Source organism: Varanus komodoensis, unplaced genomic scaffold (genome assembly GCF_004798865.1).
Source record: "Varanus komodoensis strain SLA01 unplaced genomic scaffold, ASM479886v1 scaffold37, whole genome shotgun sequence".
NCBI lineage: Eukaryota > Metazoa > Chordata > Lepidosauria > Squamata > Varanidae > Varanus > Varanus komodoensis.
The window spans coordinates 2645072-2665717 of NW_025335889.1; the positions used below are offsets into that span (position 1 = coordinate 2645072).

Consider the following 20646-nt stretch of genomic DNA (forward strand, 5'->3'; position numbering starts at 1 on the left):
TAGACTCTTCTCCAGGGAGTCCTTCCTTCTCATTAGGTGGCCAAAGTATTTGAGTTTCATCTTTAGTATCTGGCCTTCTAAAGAGCAGTCAGGGTTAATCTCCTCTAGCACTGACCGGTTTGATCGCCTTGCGGTCCAAGGGACTCGCAGGAGTCTCCTCCAGCACCACAATTCAAAGGCCTCAATCCTTTGGTGCTCAGCCTTCCTTATGGTCCAGCTTTCGTAGCCATTCATTGCAATATGCAAGTTTAGACTGAAAAAATCCCCTGCAACTCGCAGGATTCCCTTGCTGGCGATGTGCCTAAATATGCACCCCTGTAGTGGGTGCATACTTTAGAGAAAACGTTCCCTTCTGCTTCTTTTCCAGCAACAGCAGCAAATGAACCTGCAGGGGAGAGAGGGCAAAATTTTCCTGGAATTCTTAGTCATATGATTAATATTTTTGTTTCCCCTCTTCCTTTTTTCATTAGCTTCTCAAGTTAAGCTAAATGATTCTTCATATTCTGTTCCTTCTTGGAAGTTCTTGTTCTGAAAAATGTAAGAAATACTTTTAGATGCTTTCTAGAGCCTTTGCATAAGGAATGTTGAACCTCTTTCACACTGAGGGGTGAAATGAATTTCAGAGATTTGTTTCCCCATATCTGCCTTGCATAAACTGTGCAGACTCCTGATGCTGCCTTCCCCAACCTGCTGCTTTCCAGATGTTTTGGACTACAGCTGCCACTTTCCTCCATGGCTGTGTTTGCTGGGAATGGCAGGAGTTGCAACCCAACACATCTGGAGGAAGCCACATTGTGGAAGGTTGTCCTGGTGAAAGTTTCAAAGAGTGCTGTGTTTAGTTTCATTGCTACAGCAGTTAGGGGTTATTTTGAGAAGTGATTTAACGTTTCTTTTTAGAACACAGGTAACAGTTAGGAAGACAAATGACAGCCACTGCTACAAATTTCGCATCCAGGTTGTATGTGTTACATTATGTTATCACCTCATTTCCTTACCCAAGCAGTATGCAACTGGCTGGCAGAAAATGGAAACCTAATGTAAGGAACTCACTGACCTGATTCATTGGACATGTCATTAAGGGCAGCAAACCATCACTGGCTATTGCATCAGCCAAGCCTAGTCCATTGACCCATGATGGCTTGTTTTTCCCACACCCCAAGCTCTAGGAACCCAAGGGCTGCTCTAGGGTTTGGTTTACCCACTGCTGGCAAAGCCCAGTATAGGTAAAGTCCAGCAACCAGCTGTCAGAAGAAAGCAACGTGAAGAAAAAAACCATTTGGGTCAGTGTCTAGCATTGGTACCTGCCACCCTTTGATCAGGTGGCAGGGCGAGGCTGGGCGAGGCTTCAAAGTCTTACTATTGCATAAGCATGACTAGTATATTTATATGTGTTGTTCTTAGTCGCGAAGTCATGTCTGACCCATCACGACCCCATGGACAACATTCCTCCAGGCCTTCCTGTCCTCCACCATCCCCTGGAGTCCACTTAAGCTCACACCCACTGCCCCAGTGACTCCATCCAGCCACCTCATCCTCTGCCGTCCCCTTCTTCTTTTGCCATCTATTGTTCCCAGCATTGGGCTCTTCTCCGGGGACTCCTTCCTTCTCATTAGGTGGCCAAAGTATTTGAGTTTCATCTTCAGGATTTGGCCTTCTAAAGAGCAGTCAGGGTTGATCTCCTCTAGCACTGACCGGTTTGAGCATCTTGCGGTCCAAGGCACTTGCAGGAGTCTTCTCCAGCATTTATTTGTAAATACATATATTTATATTTGCATACATTTCATGCATTAAAATATTAAAAGCTCTGGCAGCCTCTCCAAGTTGCCACTCTGCCTCTTTGAATGAAACAAGTGCGAAAAGTCTGCTGGGAGCCAAACACATTTCTTGATCGTGATGCAGAGGGAGAGGTGACTTGATCCTGCCATGGTATCCCCTGAAAATGCCTGCTGGGAGACTGAGGAGGAAAAGGGAGAGAACAACCCATGTGAACCTGCTCATCTCTCAGGCACTTAAGCCTGCAAATCATCAACCAGTAGCGGCTTTAGGGATGTGCAAGGAATCTGCCCAGCAATGGGAATCTTGTGGATTCCCTGGGCTTGGTTTCTTGGACTCCAGTATGGTGGGTGGAGGCCCAGAGTCTGAGTTCCTGGAGAGAGTGCCCCACATTTGGAGGCACTCTGTGGGAATCACACTCCACACTGCATGAGCAGTGCCAGAGAAAGCAGGTCACAGGGCACTTGCGCACAAGTGGTTGCCAGGAAAACAGCCCTCCGCACCACTGCTGCAGAAGGCTGAGGTTGAACAAGGTTGCCGGTTGTGCAGCCTGCACTGTCGGGGCTCCGCAAGCATTTGTGGATTCCCTCCTGGCTTGGCTCCCTTCAGAAGACTAGCCCAAGCACAAGAAGCAACCCACAGATGCTTTGAGGAAAGGTTGCAGCAGGGTTTGGCCAATCCTCACGTGGCTTATTGTCAGGGCAGATTGTCCTGATGTGTGAACCCATACATCTGGTCAGCTTCACCAGAACCTGCAGCCCTTATGGCCGAAAGGTTTGCGCACATCTGTTACAAGGAATCAGAGTGTGAGAGGAGGTGCAAAGCATTGTGGCAGCCTCTGCATGCTGCCCATAGGTCCAGTTTTGCCCTCAGGCCTTTCTCTTTCCTGTGGCTTTCAGCTCCGCAGGAGGGGCAGATATCCAGACTAATGTTCCAAGTGACTCCTTGTAAATGGCAACTTTAGCCCCGCTTCTTCTGGCTATTACAGGCCACTTAAGGTAAGCAGCCTTCCATCCAGCAGCTTACAAGCTGCCTTGCCCTTTCTTTTTCTTGTAACATTAACACAATATTTCCACAGCATCTGTAGAAACTGAATAGCTAGCCATTACTCTAGCAGTCTCACTGGCAGCAAAGGCGAAATGATAAAATCGCTGTCATATACATGTTTGTTCACAAGGCACAGAAGAATTGTTTGGGGCATTTCAACATGAATTTGTTTGGGCACTCCGGCTTAGGATGAAATGGAGCAAACAGGCATCAAGAGAACTTGCAGCTATCAAGCTGATTACTGTCAGGGCTGATTTCCAAATGGTGGTCGTTCTTTCCCATACAGCAAATCACTTTTCTATACTGGTTGTTCTGTCTAGACAAGAAATATCTCTATCTGGGGACTGGGGTAGTTTGGTAGATGTGTTTGAAAGCTAAATTCACTCTTATATCTGTGCATAGTTCAACTATTATTTCATGTCTTGTGGTGGTAGATACCATAGCATTTTAAGGGAAAAAATTACTTGTTTTTCTTTTTTGTGGCCACAAAGGCATGCATGCATCTTATTCAATTGGACATAGGATGATGCCTTGCCATTAGCCCAACACTCAATGGAATTGCAGGCTAAAGTATCTGGAAGGCTGCAGGTTGCCCACCCCCGTTTGATAGTGGGTTAAACTTTAGTTCTGACTTGCTTAATATGGACTCCTCTCAGGCTAGCAAATGACCCATATGCCTATTCATCAGATGTCCAAACCCATGGCTACTGTACACAGATAAACATGGACAGATCCAGCCCCGGTCATATATGCATTTGTTCAGGGGTTTGTAAATGGGCCCTGTGGGTACTACCGGTTCCTGATTTGTGTGGTTCCTGATCACATGTGCAGTGCATATGCTCAGTTTTGGAATAAGTGGTCAGAGGTCAATTTTCATACTGTTGTAAACGCAGGGGCCTTTTGTAGATGTTCAGATGAATGCAGGTAGGCTAGGGGTAGAATTTGCCAACTCAGATCCGTGTGCAGTCAGTATCCATTGTTGGTTGGTAGTCTGTGCACTTTTTGAAAGTTTTTGCAATTATCCTGCTAGTATGCCAACATTTCCAAGTAGGACAGGAACAAGTCTGCCAGTTAAGCATTTAGGGATCATATAAGCAATGATAATAGAAGCATTTAAGAAAGTTATTTCTTTATTAAGTTATTACTTTAAGAAAATTTATGTATTGCTTTTCCTTTTTCAAAAAATCTCAAGGTGAGTCACCAAATAAAAGCATAACAAAATGCAATGAAATTTGCTGCTAACAATGCAACAGTAAAGAACCAGGGCTAAGTGGCAATGCTAGCATCAGGAATTGCCAGTGGAAACACTCCACCTCAGGAGCCTCCTTGATCTCAAATGAGATCATTTACTACTTAATCTACTACCACAGGAGACTTTCACCAAGCACTTTACCAAGAATTCTGCTTCTGGATTTTTTGCAGGATTAAGATTGGCTCCTTTACACGCGTCTTTCTGACTCCCTCCCTGAGTTTTTCTCTGAGGAAACATTTAAGAAATCTCCTGAACTGTAATTTCCATGGGAAACTACTGAGAAGGGGCTGATAACAATAGTTTAATTCTTTTTTCATTTCTGAATCCATGTGTAACACATTAGAACAAAGAAGTAAAAGAAGGGGTTTGGAAGTATTAAATGAAGGTTTCCATTGCATGCCAGACCAACTTTCCCCAACACAGTATACTCCAGGTGTATGGGATTAAAATTTCCATCATCCTTAGGCAGTATGGCCATGCTGGCTAGGGACGATGGGAGTTCTAGTCCAGTGCATCTGGAGCATACCAGCTTGGGAAAGTCTTCTCTGATTCAGTAGAAACTTCAAAGCTCTCCCTTGCTTGGCCCCTGAAAAGCCCAGATGTGCTTTTCTGAGCACCACAGGCAGCTGTGGGTGGATTGAGCCAACTACTGGACATTTTTCAACCATGAAGTGTTTTCTTACAAGGTAAGAATCCTGTTACCTTTCTTAATCATCTTCTGAGAAATCTAAAGAGAGCACATTTTTTTGCCATTGAAATTGCTCTTGAGGATGAGTGCCTTCCTCCAAATAGGTTGAATATTTCTCAAGTGATTTTCTTTTCTTTTCCTCAGATAAATTATTCACAGCACTTGGGGGTTACCTTTTGAGTTTGTTACCTGGGGAGCGCGTGGGCGCCGCCATTGGGGTGGTTACAGGCAATGGATGTTACAGCGGTAGGTGTTTAACGTGTCTGCATAGAAGGAGGGACAGATGGCTGACACCCGTCCCTCCTTCTGGTTCTACCTCCAGCCAGAGGGTTCCAGGTAGTCTTGTCAACCGCCTCCCGGGCCTGATGGTGCTGTTGCTTAATGCCAGGTCGGTCCACAATAAATCGTCCCTCATCCACGACCTGATTGTGGATGAGGGGGCTGACCTGGCTTGCATAACAGAGACCTGGGCAGGAGAGGGGGTGGATGTTGCCCTCTCTCAACTGTGCCCACCCAGGTGTCGGGTTCAGCACCGCCCACGCCTGGAGGGGAGGGGAGGGGGGTTGCTTTGGTTTACTGAGCGTCCATCTCCCTCACGGGGCTTCCAGTCCCTTCGAGGCCGGGGCTAGAGTGCCTCTACTTGGTGTTGGGCGACCAAGACAGATTGGGGATTCTGTTGGTATACCTTGCACCCTTTTGCCCAACAGTCTCCCTGCCTGAGCTGACAGAGATCATCTCGGACCTGGTGTTGAGGACCCCCAGGATGTTGGTCCTGGGGGACTTCAATCTCCATGCCAAGACTGGTCTGACCGGGGTGGCTCAGGACTTCATGGCCTTCATGATGGCCATGGGGCTGTCTCAACATGTCACAGGCCTGACCCATGAGCGTGGACACACTCTGGACCTGGTTTTCTCGACGGGGCAGAAAGAGGGTGGTCTGAGGGTGAGGAATTTATGTCTGACACCCCTGTCATGGTCAGATCACTTTCTCGTGAGGTTTGTGCTCAAGAGCGGCCTTTCCCTCTGTAAGGGTACGGACCTGATTGTGTGGGCTCGCCCTCAGAGTCGGATGGATCCGGATGGATTCCTGAAGGCCCTGGGGGAGTTTCCGGCTGACAAAACTGGTGCTCCTGTCGAGGCTCTGGTCGAACTATGGAATGGGGAAATGACCAGGGCTATTGACACGATCGCTCCTAAGCGTCCTCTCCCGCCGGGCAGAGCCCACTCTTTCCCTTGGTATACACCTGAATTGCGAGCAATGAAGCAGGCTGGGAGAAGTTAGAGTGTAGGTGGAGGAAATCACGGGATGAATCTGACCGAACACACTTGAGAGCCCATTATCGGGCCTATGCTGTGGCAGTGAGGGCGGCGAAAAAGAAATTCTTCTCCGTTTCCATTGCCTCCTCACAATGCCGTCCGGCAGAGCTTTTTCGGGTGGTACAAGGGCTGGTTCGTCCTGGCCCTAAGAAAGATCCGGTTCCACCCTCAAAGGCCCACTGTGACGACTTCGCCAAGCATTTCAGGGAGAAAATTGCTCAGATTCGTCACGAGTTGGACTCCACTAGTGACTCAGAGGCTTCTGGGGGGATACCAATGTCGCCGTCTGGTCCAAAATTGATGGATGAATTTCAGTTACTGCGGCCTGATGATGTGGACAAGGTGCTTGGACGAGTACGTCCCACCACCTGCCTATTGGACCCTTGCCCATCTTGGCTAATTAACAAAGCCAAGGACGGGATAGGGACCTGGATCTTGGAAGTGGTTAACGCCTCTCTGAGGGAGGGCCGGGTACCTGCCCCTTTAAAGGAGGCGGTAGTCTGATCGGTCCTGAAGAAGGCGTCACTGGATCCAGAGATGGCCACTAATTATAGACCTGTGGCCAACATCCCGTTTCTGGGCAAGGTGTTGGAGCGGGTGGTGGTGGGACAACTCCAAGCACTCTTGGATGAAACTGATTATCTGGACCCATTTCAGTCCGGCTTCAGACCCGGGTACGGTACTGAATCTACCTTGGTCGCCCTATACGATGACCTGTGCAGGGGGAAGGACAGGGGGAGTGCGTCCCTTTTGGTTCTCCTGGACCTCTCAGAGGCTTTTGATAGCATCAACCACGGTATCCTTCTGGATAGGCTAGCGGGATTGGGGGTTGGAGGCACTGCTTTGCAATGGTTCCGCTCCTATCTAAATGGCCGACTTCAGAAGGTGGTGCTGGGGGACTATGGCTCTGCGCCATGGCAGCTATGCCATGGAGTTCCGCAGGGTTCTTTCTTGTCCCCCATGCTATTAACATCTACATGAAACCACTGGGAGAGGTCATCAGGAGGTGTGGGCTGTGGAATCATCAGTATGCTGATGATACCCAGCTCTACCTCTCGTTCTCTACCAATCCAGGTGAGGCAGTGGCTGTACTGAACCGGTGCCTGGCTGAGGTAATGGGCTGGATGAGGACCAATAAACTGAAGCTCAATCCAGACAAGACAGAGGTCCTGTTGGTTGGTGGATCAGGCTTCAGGGAAGGGGACCTGAACTTAGTCCTGAATGGGGTTGCACTCCCTCTTAGGGACAAGGTCCGCAGCTTGGGAGTGCTCCTTGACCCAGAGCTTTCACTGGAAGCTCAGGTGACAGCGGTGACGAGGAGCTCTTTCTTTCAGCTTTGGCTGATCCATCAGCTGCATCCCTACCTGGAGAACGACTGCCTGGTGACAGTGACACACGCATTGGTGACTTCGCAACTTGACTTCAGTAATGTACTCTACATGGGGATGCCCTTGAAGACGGTCCGGCTACTTCAGTTGGTTCAAAATAGAGCTGCCAGGCTGCTGACAGGGACTGGGCGTTATGTTCACATGACTCCAGTTCTCCGTCAGCTTCACTGGCTCCCCATTGAAGTCCGGGCCCAATTCAGGGCATTGGTTATGACCTATAAAGCCCTTAACAGCTTGTGTCCTGGTTACCTGAAGGATTGCTTACGTCTGTATATGCCTACCCACCCCTTGAGATCAGCGGGAGAGGCCCTTCTCCGGGAACCCTCCGTGAAGGAAATTAGGAGGGTAAGTACTCGGAGGAGGGCTTTCTTTGCGATGGCGCCCTATCTATGGAATGTGCTCCCCAGAGAGGTGTACCTGGCGCCGTCATTATTTGTTTTTCGGTGCCAGGCAAAGACCTTTTTACTCAAACGTTATTTTAATTGTTAATATTATTTATTTACTTGTTTGTTTTTTGGGCCAGGTCGACTCAAATTATATTGTTTTATATCGTGTTTATTTATTAATGTGAGCCGCCCCGAGGCTTCGGCGAATGGGGCGGCATAGAAGCCTTCTAAATAAATGAATAAATAAAAAGCCTTGTGGCTCCTTAAAGGCCAACATATTTGTAACGGCAAACACTTGTGTGTTCTAGAGGCTGCTAAGTGAAATACAGAAAGTTGTATTTGAATTTGTGGACATACAAACATATATGATCACCTGCTCACTCACAGGCAACAATAGACAACCCCACCACCACCTCAATTTGGTAAATCTGTGTACCAAATGACTGAGATGCCAGAGGTATAGCCTGTAACATTTGGATACAGAGTTCAAAGATACACACTTTATATTGCTCTAGCTTTGCTGTGCTGATTTAATACCTGTGATTAGAATGCTTATTCCTTGTGTTGTCATTTCATTGCTGTTCCTGTGCTTATCTATGATACATTTGAGCTTTCTCAAATTCCACAGACACTTATCTTGCGTAGTTTTGGCACCATGGTTTACATTTCTGTCCCATCTCCATTACGTCTACATGCACAGAGTGGAAAGGTTCACATGACATGACAGCACAAAGAAGGGAGGCAACAGGGATGGGTTGCTGTACTGTAGAAACCACTTCAGCTGCCTTGCTCATGCCCATGCAGTAATGCAGTTTGCAAGCCCTTCAGAGCAGGATCCTCCTTTTTGGACCTCCTTTGCTGTAAGAGTGTCCTCCCATTTTCCCATTGCATCTCATTTTTCGCTTGTTCCCAAGGCTATAGGTGTAAGCCTGCTTGGGTCCCTTTGGATGCAAACCTTGAGGTGATGCACACTTTGGGTATATAAGTCTCACCACGCTCTTTTTGTGAGCCAGGATCACTTGTGCCATTGCTCTGCTTTGATAGTTTGCATTTTCACAGCTGCCAAGCCAAACCAAAGGAGAGGGGAAAGGCTGCTCGGAGCTTCTCCATGCTGTCGTCCCTGGTTGGTACCTGCTGTGCTTTACCATCAGGTACCTCCCTGGACCAGCTGCTCACTTTCGGAGTTCTGTAATTGCACAAGGGGTCCCTCAGGCACTTCAAAGGGGCTGTCAGTGGGCCTTAAAACAGTGATTGTGAAAGCTGACTACTAAGCCAGGGTTGCACTCTCTCAAGGAAAAATAAGTGCAAAGGGACTAAAAGCCAAATCAAGCTGGAAAGGCCTGAGGAACATGGCAGGGAGAGGGAAGATGAGTTTGTCTTTCCAAGTGCACTGTAGCTTATTGCCAGGGTAGTTTTTGTGTCATGTGCAGGCTGAGAATGGGAATCTGATAACATGAGCTAGTCCATAAAGGTCTGTGCAGTCTTTTAGGTTTCAGTCATTTACCTAGGAATAAACCTGAACTTAATGGTACTTACATTTTTGCTGGACCATGGCTACATCCTTCTAGAATGACGGCTTGGTTTGCAGGGCTTGTTATTATGGGCCAGACTGCATTTTCCTTTACCACTGGAAGCATGATATGTGCTCCTTTTCTGAACTAGAAGGTGACAGGTCAAAAGCTATATTCACATTCATGCTTTGCCACACCAAGATCCCCTGAAGTGACTATATGAATTAATTCCAAGATCTTAGAAGACAACAATTGGTACCAGATGTTCAATGGTGCCCAAAGGATTTTAAGCCCCTCGAAAAAGGTGGTCCTGTGGATGAGAGTGCTAAGTCTTCCTCCACCTGCTATTTTTCATGTGCAATCCTGAGATTTTTTCCCTCCCATTTGACTTGGAAATCTGAATTTAGACCTGGGGTGGAGGACAAGCAGCCATGAAAAAGACTTGCACATCAGAAGCAAAATACAGAATCCTGCATTCTCTGTTTGCCATTGTACACTTACTTACATCCAAACAACTGAAGGGGAAAAAACAAGACTCTACATGTTCCATTTTTCAGTGAAGGGGGGAGTAAGTGGCTGAATGAAAAGGAAGTAACTGTTTCTAGGGGCAGCAAAGTAAGCTGCCTTGAACAGATGTAAATTTACCTCCCACTGGAGATATTAGAGACTTGTAGTCTAAGGATAATTAAATCAGGCTGGCCTCCTTTTTTTTTTTTTTTGTTCATGTTGGGATGAAATGGTGAAATTCCTTCCCTGCCCAAAGGGTTTTATTGTATATAATTAACTTGACTGGACTAAATCCAGGAAAGTGTGTGTGTGGCGAGGGTGTCTGCTGGGTTGTTTCTAACGGAGTTGCACCTTTCTTTCTTCTGTGAGTTCAAGTGGTATTATCGTCTCTCTGATAAATGATATTGTCAGAACAAATGGAGTGATTTTGTGTTTCATTCTCTGGGAGCTACAGTGATTAAGTCTCTGTGTCCCGTTATTCAGCTAACGGTGCATCAAGTGACTAAAACAAGCAAATGACATCTGGTAATAGAAACTCCTTCCAGGAAAGTTGCTGCTATTTATCCCTGATTGGAGCCACGAGTAATGTGTCTGAGTTAACATCTGTAATTGCAGCAGTTGTAGGAAAGCTCTGAAGGACAATAATGCAATGCCAGAGTGTGGCAGCCAGGAATTGGAAAGAAGTCAAGATTTCTCAGCAGAAATTTCTCATACATGTGATAATCAGGGTAACCACAAAATTTATCAGTCCAAAAGCAGACACAATTTTGCATGGTAGCTGCATATGCAAATGTCTATCTGTAGATGCAAACTTGGAACTAATCATTGTAATTTAAATAGAAACACAGTGTGGACGGCTCGCTGCTCAGCTGTCGTACTGGTAACCACTGGTGGGCGGCTTCAAGGTCTCTGTTCAGCCTTTCTTATGGTTCTCTTTCCTTAGTCTTCAATGGATGGCCATTCAAATAGGGTCTCTCGCAGCTCTTCAACTACTGGACTGTCCTTTGTAACAGAGAATCCTATAGTGGCGGGCTCTGTGTACCTTAAAATAACAAGACTCTTACTAAGAAAATGTGGTGAGCATAGGATAGGACTTCGTACTATGCTCTGGAATAATTGGTGGCTCACAGAAACACCGAGCAAACGAAACACAAACATTTACTCTGAAATTGGTGGAAATGTTTTTTCCCTAATGCAAGACTGTTTTCAGGTATTTTTATTTATTTGTAGTAGGAGTATATACACAATGCACATTTTTTTCAGATTACCTGAAGCACATATAAACCGAGCATTTAAGTCAAATCTAAAGCTGTAGTCCTTTGGAGATGCCCGTGAGTCTCTGAACATGGAGTGGGAGGAGCTGTTGGGGGGCTTTGGTAGACAGCCATTTTCAACCATCTAGCAAAGGTGCTTCAAGAGCAGGAGGGCAGAGGCTGGAGCAGCTTCAGCTTACCTTGTATCCTGGTGACTCTCGTCTCCTGCTATTCTGCCCCTTTCGCCTTGAAGAGCAACCACCATGATTCTTTCTGTGCTGCCAGTGAGAAGAGGTATTGGTAGGAATAAGAGTTCACTTCGGGATGGGAACACTGCCTATATCTTCAGAGCTAAGAATTAGAAGAACCGGACTATGTCTAGGGGCCAGAGATTGTTCCCTCCCTGAAGCTCTCCTTATTTCATAGTACTGTCCTCAGTACAAAACAAAATACCACATTCTTCCCAGAAATAAAATGAATAGTTCCTCTACACCATCAAATTGTAATACAGTATATCTGTTTTAATGCTTTCTAACTTGGGCTAAATAGTTTGCAATTCCTTGTTTTGGGCCATGTACATTTTAGCTGCCATTAGCAGAATACAGACTAAATGGTATGTGGGATTTGGACCACACTCAGGCCATTGATGTAAGAAATTACATGCATAATACTTTCCCAGAAAGAGTTTAATTGGGGAACATTAACAACAGTTGTGATTTTCTTCAATATGCCGGACTCTTCAAATTATCCAATTTACTGTGCTACTTCTGTAGAATGGCTTAAACAATGGTGTTATTGAAATGGTGGGGGGAGTCGAAACCTTTCATGCACTTAGAGGGAAGCCAAGGTACCTTCAGGTAATGACAGTAGCAGATTACTAAAATAAAATGTAGTGATGTGTTCTTTTTATCAATTGGAAAAGAAGAAGGGAAGTTTTAGTGTTGAAAGAGGACTAGGATGTTAATACCGAATTTGGGAAAGGGGTTAAGAAGAGTCCTGCTGGATCAGACCAAGGGTTCATCTGGTCAAGTATCCCTTTTCCTAAAGTGGCTAAGCAGGTGCCCATGGGACCTGATTGCATGAGGTTTCCCATCAACTGCCTCTGGTACTGGAGGTAGTAAGTAGACATCATGGCTAGCAGCCATTCATAGCTTGGTTTCATAATTCTCTCTAATTCCCATTTGAAACCATTCAAGCTGATGGCCATCACTACAACTAGTGAATTCGATAATTTATCTATGCATTGTGTGGAGAAGGACTTCTTTTTATTGGTCCTGGTTGGTTAGGAAAATTGATTGGTCTCTATGCTACTTGGGATATTGCTCTCCACTCACTCTTAACTGCATTTATCTGAGCCTTGCTTGCTCTGAAAGGAATTATTTAATGGAACTGAAAGCAGGAGTTGGTTTAATGAACAGACCAAACCAGTTGACATATTCCAATTGATGAGTCTGAGCCATCTGGCCCTTCCCTTGTCAAGACCTCATTGGCTGCTTCCTTCTTAAGGTACACAGTTCTGAATGGAAGAAGTAGAACAGTGTGACTGTGGGAGCTGGTTTGGGGTTACCAAGCCCACCAAAGTAGCTTTACAATTGCCTTGTACTACCAAAATTATTTGCGTATGACATATCAGAAAAGACTACACCCTTGATTCATGCAAATTATCGCTAGGATTCATGCAGGTAATCACTAGCGCTCTTGCACAAGTGATATCTAACAGTGTGGGAATTGCTTCAAGAAAGTCATAGCTACTTTGCATATATTAATTGGCAATTTCCAACCCACATTTGGAAGAAACATGTAACAAATTCTTCTCTGTAATCCTTTATCTGTAATTGATGATATATTAACAAGGAAAATTGGAAAATCCCTTTGTATGTGGAATAAAAAAATGTAGCAGCTAAAAAAATGAACTTAAAATTCTATGTTCTTGCTTTGAATTATATATTTAAATTATTTGTTGCTATGAGTGTTAAGAACTTATCCACTGTATTTTTTTTAAAGAATGAAAACAGAATATGGGTTCTAGCAAGAATGGAGAGGATTTCAGAAAACGTTAGTTTAAATTCATTGAGGTTAGTCCCTGTCAGTGCCTGTTAGCTACATGCAAGTTGCTAGAGGGCAATAGCAAGCAAATGCTGTTAATTTCACACACTACTTGGGGCTTCTTGGAAGCAGCTCACTAGCCGTTGCTTAAGGATATCACAAGTATATGTACTTGAAGTTGAATCATAGCTTTTTAGGCCCTTCAACCTTACCTTCTGAAAAGCTACTCAGGAACGCCTTAGAGCACCAAATGGGACACTGTTTTGACTCCAAGGGCCAGATTACATTCCTGCTTACCTGCTTGGAGAACATATGACATTGGTAGATGAACCCTTTGTTAATGAATTTGTATTCCTCCCATTCTAATTTGCGAGAACTGCTTTTGTCAGTGTAAGAATAGTGTTGGGTCAACCCGTATATTCTGGATCTCTGAATCCTGTCAGCATCAGATTAGCCTCTCTAGCTTCCGCTGTCCCTGGTATCATTATATTCCACTATTCTGGGGCTCTGTCCTGTCTACCTGTTCCTTCTCTCTCTTGTCTTAGCACAGGAAACTCTAAAGCTGGTAGTTGTTTGGAGAGCAAGGAGAGAAGAATGCATCTAATGGTCTCCCAAAATGAAAAGTCCTAATTTCATGGCACTCTCCCTGGTTCTAAAGACAAGACTGTTCAAAAGGTTGCTCATTCTGCTCTAGAATGGTTTCCGATTGACTCTAGCAAGTCTTACAAGATCTGGGCTGTGGGTGCAGTCCATTTCCATAGATAACCTCAAGAATGATATACAACTTAGCTTTAGTCGGAGCTGATGTGGTGGTGCTAAGGTGTTAGACTGACTCAAAAGATCTGCGTTTTAGTCTGTCCTTGGCCATGAAGCTTGCTGGGTGACTTTGGGCCAGACATTGACCCTTAGCCTAGTGTGCTTGCAGGGAAAGAAAGACCATTAGGTACCATGCAAGAGGTAGGCAAGCAGGATAGAAATGTAATAATAATTTTCCTTCAAGGTAAGGAGCCTTGAGACTGGAACTGCTTCCCCAGCCTCATCTCCTGGCAAACAGCAACTGACTTTGAATAGCAAGGGCTCTTCAAGGAACATTTTCATTAGTGTGCTGCAACATTCCTTTTTTTTAATTTCAGAAGTGGCAATGTGTGGAAGATGCCAGCGGGAAGCTCAAGCTGCACAAATGCAAAGGCATGGCTAGCCTGACAGCTGCAGGCAGCAGCAAAGCAATCTCCAACCTCCTGCCCAAGTACTACAGCCAGAACAGCGAGGACTGTAACTGTGAGGAGAACGAGTATAAGCTGAGCCCCGTCGGACGGCGGAAGAAGCTGTTCTCTAAGAAAAGTAAGTGACACTTCCAGTGTCTTTGATCTGTGTAGGAAAAAGAACCAGAAAATTTGACAGTTTAGAGCAATTAACAGTGCATTCTTACAGGCGCTGTCATAGGGAGCATCTAGACAGCCATGGGATTTTTTGGAGGCCCAGCTGCAGGATCAGAAAAATCAGTCTGACCTCATTGTTGGTCCTCCAGGCTCAGAGCAGGGGAAAGAACCTCAGTGACAGGGATGAAGGGGCTGGCAGGAGACAGACACCACCAGAGGATGAAATATTCTGGAAGTGCCTCCACTCTTTTCCCGCCCCATCTGAAGTGTTGCAGGTAGATGGCAGAAACTGGGCCTCTAGCTGAGTTGTGGGAGGGGAGGAATGAAGAGGCAACCTCCACGCCCATGCTCTCCCCTCTCTCTGGAGGAAGCCTCCAGTCCTTCCAAGTTTAAGCATTTATAATGGCATCTCAACAGTAGTGATACAAATAAAATTTCATTCCTCAAGTCAAAAAAAGTTGCTTCAAAATGGAAGATCTTTGCAGTGAGAAACTGGCCTTCCCTGGTTGTGAGTTCCACACTCCAGGCATAACCCCAGAGAAGAGTCTCTCTCTGTCTCTCCACCATCCTCACCAGCTGCACATCTTCCAATGGAAAAGCCTTTCCCATAGATTTCAATGAGGCAGGTGAAACTCCTGTAGGTGCCCTTATTGATATTTAAAGCACTATTTTCAACTTCGTTGTTGTTATTCTGCGCTTCCACTCAGGGGAGACCGCAGAGTAACACAGTGTAATAGATCTGTTATTTATGTTCAGTTCATTGGAAAGGTTTTGACTCCACTTTCCTGTCAAATTTATGTTCATGCAGCTGACAAAAACCATAAATCTGTTAAAAAAGTAATATTAAAAATACAAAAATAAGACCAGCCAGGTATAAAAGAATATGGAGTAGCATTCAGTGGGCTTTCAAAAAAATCAAAAAGTAAAATCCAGAGTTAATTAAAAGTGCCTTCAAATTCTGGGCTTTACTGGGCAGAATGGGAGGCAGACCCATGTGGTAGCCATTCTTGTTCCAAACCAGCACTAGCTAGGATACCCTTTCTTGTTTTCCCTCCCCCAGTGCCCACACAGAGCCCTTAGAAGCTCACCATGTAGGCTGCACAGGCCATTGTGGCCTTAGTGGGGATACTGAAATAATAATCCAGATGTGCTTCAAGGAGGAAACAAGCAGGGCCATCCACCATGCTGTTCCAGGTATCTCAAATGCCCCTGGGTTATTGCCTGAGCCACTCTGTGGGTGCCGCAGGATCATTTACTGTTAATAAGGGTGGCTCTATTTCGTGCTGTTCTCAAAGCTCTCACCTGTAACATTTTCTTTCTGTGCTGGACAAGGGAAGCCTCCAAAGCAGGATGGTTTTCTCCTGCAAAGCCCAGGCACTTTCTGACATAGCCTATTTCACAAGCTCTGCTTTTAAACTTGAGTCAGGTTAATAATATCTCTATTTGAAGTGCATGGTCTAATTATAGATTAAAAGAGGCAAACAGCAGCTCAGAATTATTATTCATCTGTAAAGTTTCTTTCGTCTCGCTCCACAAATGCAGAGCCTTAATTATTTAGCAGATTAGGGTTTCTCAGTAATGACCCAGCACAAGCTTCAAACAGGGAGTTTAAATTGATTTTCTTCCTTTATATTTGTCTTGCAAGCTGATTAGTAGCTACTAAGCTAATTTTTAGGTGAATAAAATGATTGGTTCTCAGGTGAAATCACCCACTACTCCACATATGTGGCACAACAGATAATCTTTAAATAATGCTTGAGCTTGAGCTTTAAATAATGCTTGTTATTCTTGAAGGAAGACAACTTAGGAACATGGGCACAGTTATGTGAGCTTGTTAGCAACTTCTGGAGGATCAGGAGACACTTAATGCAACAAGCAAGGAGTTACATTTAAGTGGGAACAGCATAAAGCTACTCTCAGAACATAAAAGAGATAGAGCACCCCACAAAGAACTGATTATCACATTTCGAAATCCCCATAACATCCTGGCTAGGAAGTTGTGTAATTATTTCAGGTGTCAGGAACCTGAGGGCCTTTCCAGAGAATTGTTTCTTCATGCAATAAATGCACAGTAGCTAACTTATTTTCTGTGGCAGATCCAGATGTTTTTCCTCAAGGTACTTGGTGTTTCTGCTTGCTGGGCTATTCCATTTTCCTAGCACTGAACTCTTGATACTTCAAAGCTGCAGGGCACGGGAGTTATCTACTTTCGGGTTTTTATGTCTGTTTTGTGCTGCTTGGTGAAATAAAACGGAAGGGGAAGGAAACGGGCATTGCATGCCTTCTCTGCAATCAAAGAGAAGAGGAATTTCCATATGAATATAGCATCTCCCTCCCTCCCTCCCTCCCTCCCTCCCATGGTGGTACCCAAGCTACTTCCCCTGCTCTGGCATTCCTCTTCATGCAGGGGATAGCCTGTGCCCAGGGAGGAGCTGAGTAGGAAGCCAAGCACCTATCAGTGAGGTGCAGGAGAGCTTCACTTCACGATGAATGGCTGTGTACATTGCAAAGCACCCAGCACTGCTGAGTGAGATAGACCAAGGAGTGGAAGGGTCATGGAGTATTCTTACAATGCTTGGTACACTTTTCTCCACTGGCATCTCAGGCTGATTGCATGTTTAGTTACTAAAACGTAGAACTTTGAAGATGGGCAAGAAACTGGAGTAGATTCCTTAGGATCAAAGGAGCTACTTCCTATCAAGTCAAGTTCTTGGTCACTCTAGTATTACCTGCACTGACTGGCAGCTCCCTCCAGGATTTCAGTCTGCACAATGTTTTAGTCCAACCTGAAATTGCCTAGGATTAAATTTGGGACTTCTATGCACTGTACCACTGAGTTCCAGTCCTACAGCCTTTCTAAGGATGGTATCCCGTTTTTCATGCATGAGGCACATAAATTTATTTACTGATTTTATTTCTGTTCTATCTGTAGATGAAACTCTCTGGGCAGTTTGCAATACAGTATAAAAATAATAAAATGCAATAAATAAAACAATAATTAAAATTAATTTAAAATGGAATGAAATGCATTTAAAACAATCAAATCAGTAAAAATACCTGTCCAAGCATTAAAAAAAGGTGTCTGGATACCTGTATCCGGCTCCTGATTGACCAGGGATATCTTTAAAGTCTTCTGCAAAGAAAACTAAACCTGGTGCTACAAAGTTGGCAAATTTGGCTCCAGGTGAGCCACAGCAGGGAGGTTGTTCCAAAGATGGGGGCCACCATAGACAAGGCCCTCCCCCTAGTTGACATGCTTCAAGTCTCTTGATGGGTTGGCACTCAGAAGAAAGCCCAAGAGGTTGAGTGTAGTGTCCAAGTAGATTGGGGTTGAAAGAGGAAGTATTGTGGTCCCAAGCCATGTAGGGGCTTTAAGGGGTAAGACCAACAGCTTGAATTGGGATCAGATGCATACAGGCAAGCCAGAACTGGTCTTGTATGTTTAGACCTCTGCACCAGCTGCAACTTCTGAACCATTTTCAAGGGCAGCTCTGTGTAGAATGCATTGCAGTAATCTAATTTAGAGAGTGTAGATTGCTGAAGCCAGGCTGTCCCTGTCCAGCTAGTTGGTCCACCAGCCAAAGCTGGTAGAAGGCACTTTGAGCCACTAATGCCACCTGAGCCTCAAATGATACAAATGGATCAAGGAGTGCCCCAGGCCATGAACCTGCTCCTTCAGGGGGAATGCAGCCCCATCTAGAACAGATTGAATACCCCCCTCCCCCTGCGATCCAGTTAAAGGAATGACTGGCCAACAGCATCTCTGCCTTGTCTGGATTGAGTTTCAGATTGTTAACCTTCATCCAGTTGTAGCCAAACATGGGTTTAGCCTCACCTGCTGACAATGGAAAGGATAAATACAGCTGTGGGTCATCAGCATCCTGATGGCAGCACACTCCAAAACTCCAGATGACCTCACTCAGTGGTTTCATGAAGATGTTGAATAGCATGGACAGACTCCTGAGGAACATTATGCTGAAGAATCCAAAGGGTTGAACAATATTCCCTAAACACCACCTGTTGGATTTGGCCCTCCAAGTAGGTGTGGAATCACTACAATGCAGTGCCCCCCACTCCCACCTCAAGTAGTCACTCCAGAAGGATAGCATGGTCAATGGTATCGAAAGTGGCCACAAGGTCCAGCAGTATCAACAAGGTTGCACTCTTCCTTTCTCTCCCCTGGCAGAGGTTATCATACAGGGTGACCAAAACCAGGACAGAACACTGATTGAAACGCATCCAAATAATCAGTTTCCAAGAGTGGTGCCTGAAATTGATTGGCAACCTCCCTCTCTGGAACCTTGCCCAGGGATGGAATATTTGTAGTTGTTCAAATTTTCCAAATCAAGGGAGGGTTTCCCAAGAAGTGGTTTCACCAGCACCTTTTTAAGGCAGCAAGGCACCACTCCCTCTCACGAAGCAGCATTGATGACATCCCTGGCCCTGCTGGTTATCGCTTCCTTGCTGGCTTTTATAAAACAGGAAACCAGTACAAAGGTGATTGCATGAATCTGTCCAAGCACCTTGTGCACATCCTCAAGCTCTACCAATGAAATTCATCCAGTAAAACCAGACAAGGCTGGAGAGCTCCACCAGTTCAATTGCTGTAACTCTGGAGTCCAAGTTTCAGCAGCTGCAACAGATTTTTTCCTGGAAGTGCCCAGCAAGTGGGTTGCAGCAGGCCAGAAATAGTTCCAAGGTGACTCTGGGGCCAAGCTTCAGACAACTTTGAAAAGCTTTGTTGGGGGGCACAGAGAGGATGAAATAGAGGCTGTGAGGTCTTGTTTCTTTCGAGGCCCTCACTGCCTCAAAGTATACCTGATTGTAGGAAGATACCCTGTTGCATTTGCTAGGGGTTCTCCTCCATCTGCACTCCAGCTGTCCCCTAAGTCGCTTCATGACTCTCAGCTCGGGTATACCACAGAGCTGTATGAGCTCTACAGCTGAGATGGCGCTTAGGAGCGATTGTGTCAGCCTCCTGGCTTTGTACTAAAATCTGCCTAATACAGCAGAAGGAGCATGCACATTGCTTAAAACATTAAGTTGACTTCTCTTCTGCTGCTCAGCCATCTGTGTGCATGGTACAAGTAACTTAAAGCATGACTCAAGGGCAATTTGTAGACTTTTTTTACATTCAGTGGCATTTATGAAAGAAGTTAGCATATTTATTCTGTGCTAAGTTGCTGGAGTTTCTCTTGAGTAGTTGATCAAAGGAAGGCTTTGGGGAGAGGCCGGCTTCATATTGCACATGGATGAAGGATATAGGTAACATGCTTGAAAGTCCCACTTATACAGTATGACTTACTCCAAATAACAACTGCCAGGTGTACTTGCTTTCTCCATCCACACAGAAGCTCCATCTGAGCTGGCTATTTATTCATTTATTACAATCCTGCACTGTACAACAGCTGAAGCTCTCTGCATGGCTCATAAAAATAAACTGAACTTCCCAGTGGGAATAGAATTACCTTAAAAAGTTAATACATTTTTGGCAAACAGGCATCCTGACAAGAAAGCTGCAGAATCCCAGTTGCAATTCTTGCCTATAAAGTAAAGGACACGGTTCCTAAGAGAAGATAAGGGTCCTCTGGTCAAGACCTATAGGTGTAGGTGACCATCTTTTTGTCCAGCATTAGAGGATCCCAATTCTTTTATGGTTTCAGTTTCAAGGACTTAGATACAGGGTTGATCGGGATATCACCTTAAACCCTAGTTTAACACTACAAGCAATATCATTGCTTCTCCTGCACTGCCCCCTGCTCCAGGGTGGCTGCAAAAAGGAAACGTTTGATTTCTTGTGGCTTGCTCATTTGTCCAGACCGATCAAACTGTCTTAATAGTTAGTAGAAAGTAGCCAGTTTCAAAGTATTTTATGCAGCTGACTAACCATAGTTAAAATCACCCACAGCTTAGGACATCAATGACATTATAAAATGGGGATATAGTAGCTGTATGAGATTCATTCTTGACTTTCTGTTTTTCCTACCAGAATTATCATTTACCTATGGTCTCAGGTTCTGCCATAAATTATCAGTTCAGCAGCTATAAAGCAAATACCAGGTATGAATGGTCAGAGCTTAAAGAACAGTTAATAGCAAT

At 45.1% G+C, this 20646-nt stretch overlaps 1 protein-coding gene across 5 annotated transcripts in view; it reads left to right on the top strand.

Moving 5' to 3' along the window:
* Positions 1 to 20646, top strand: part of SULF2 (sulfatase 2) — a 209620-nt gene that overhangs the window by 167781 nt on the left and 21193 nt on the right. For all 5 annotated transcript variants that reach the window (XM_044440362.1, XM_044440363.1, XM_044440361.1 and 2 more), the window contains one exon: positions 14302 to 14509. In XM_044440362.1, the coding sequence (XP_044296297.1) occupies positions 14302 to 14509 (208 nt within the window). The remainder of the gene's footprint in view (positions 1 to 14301; positions 14510 to 20646) is intronic.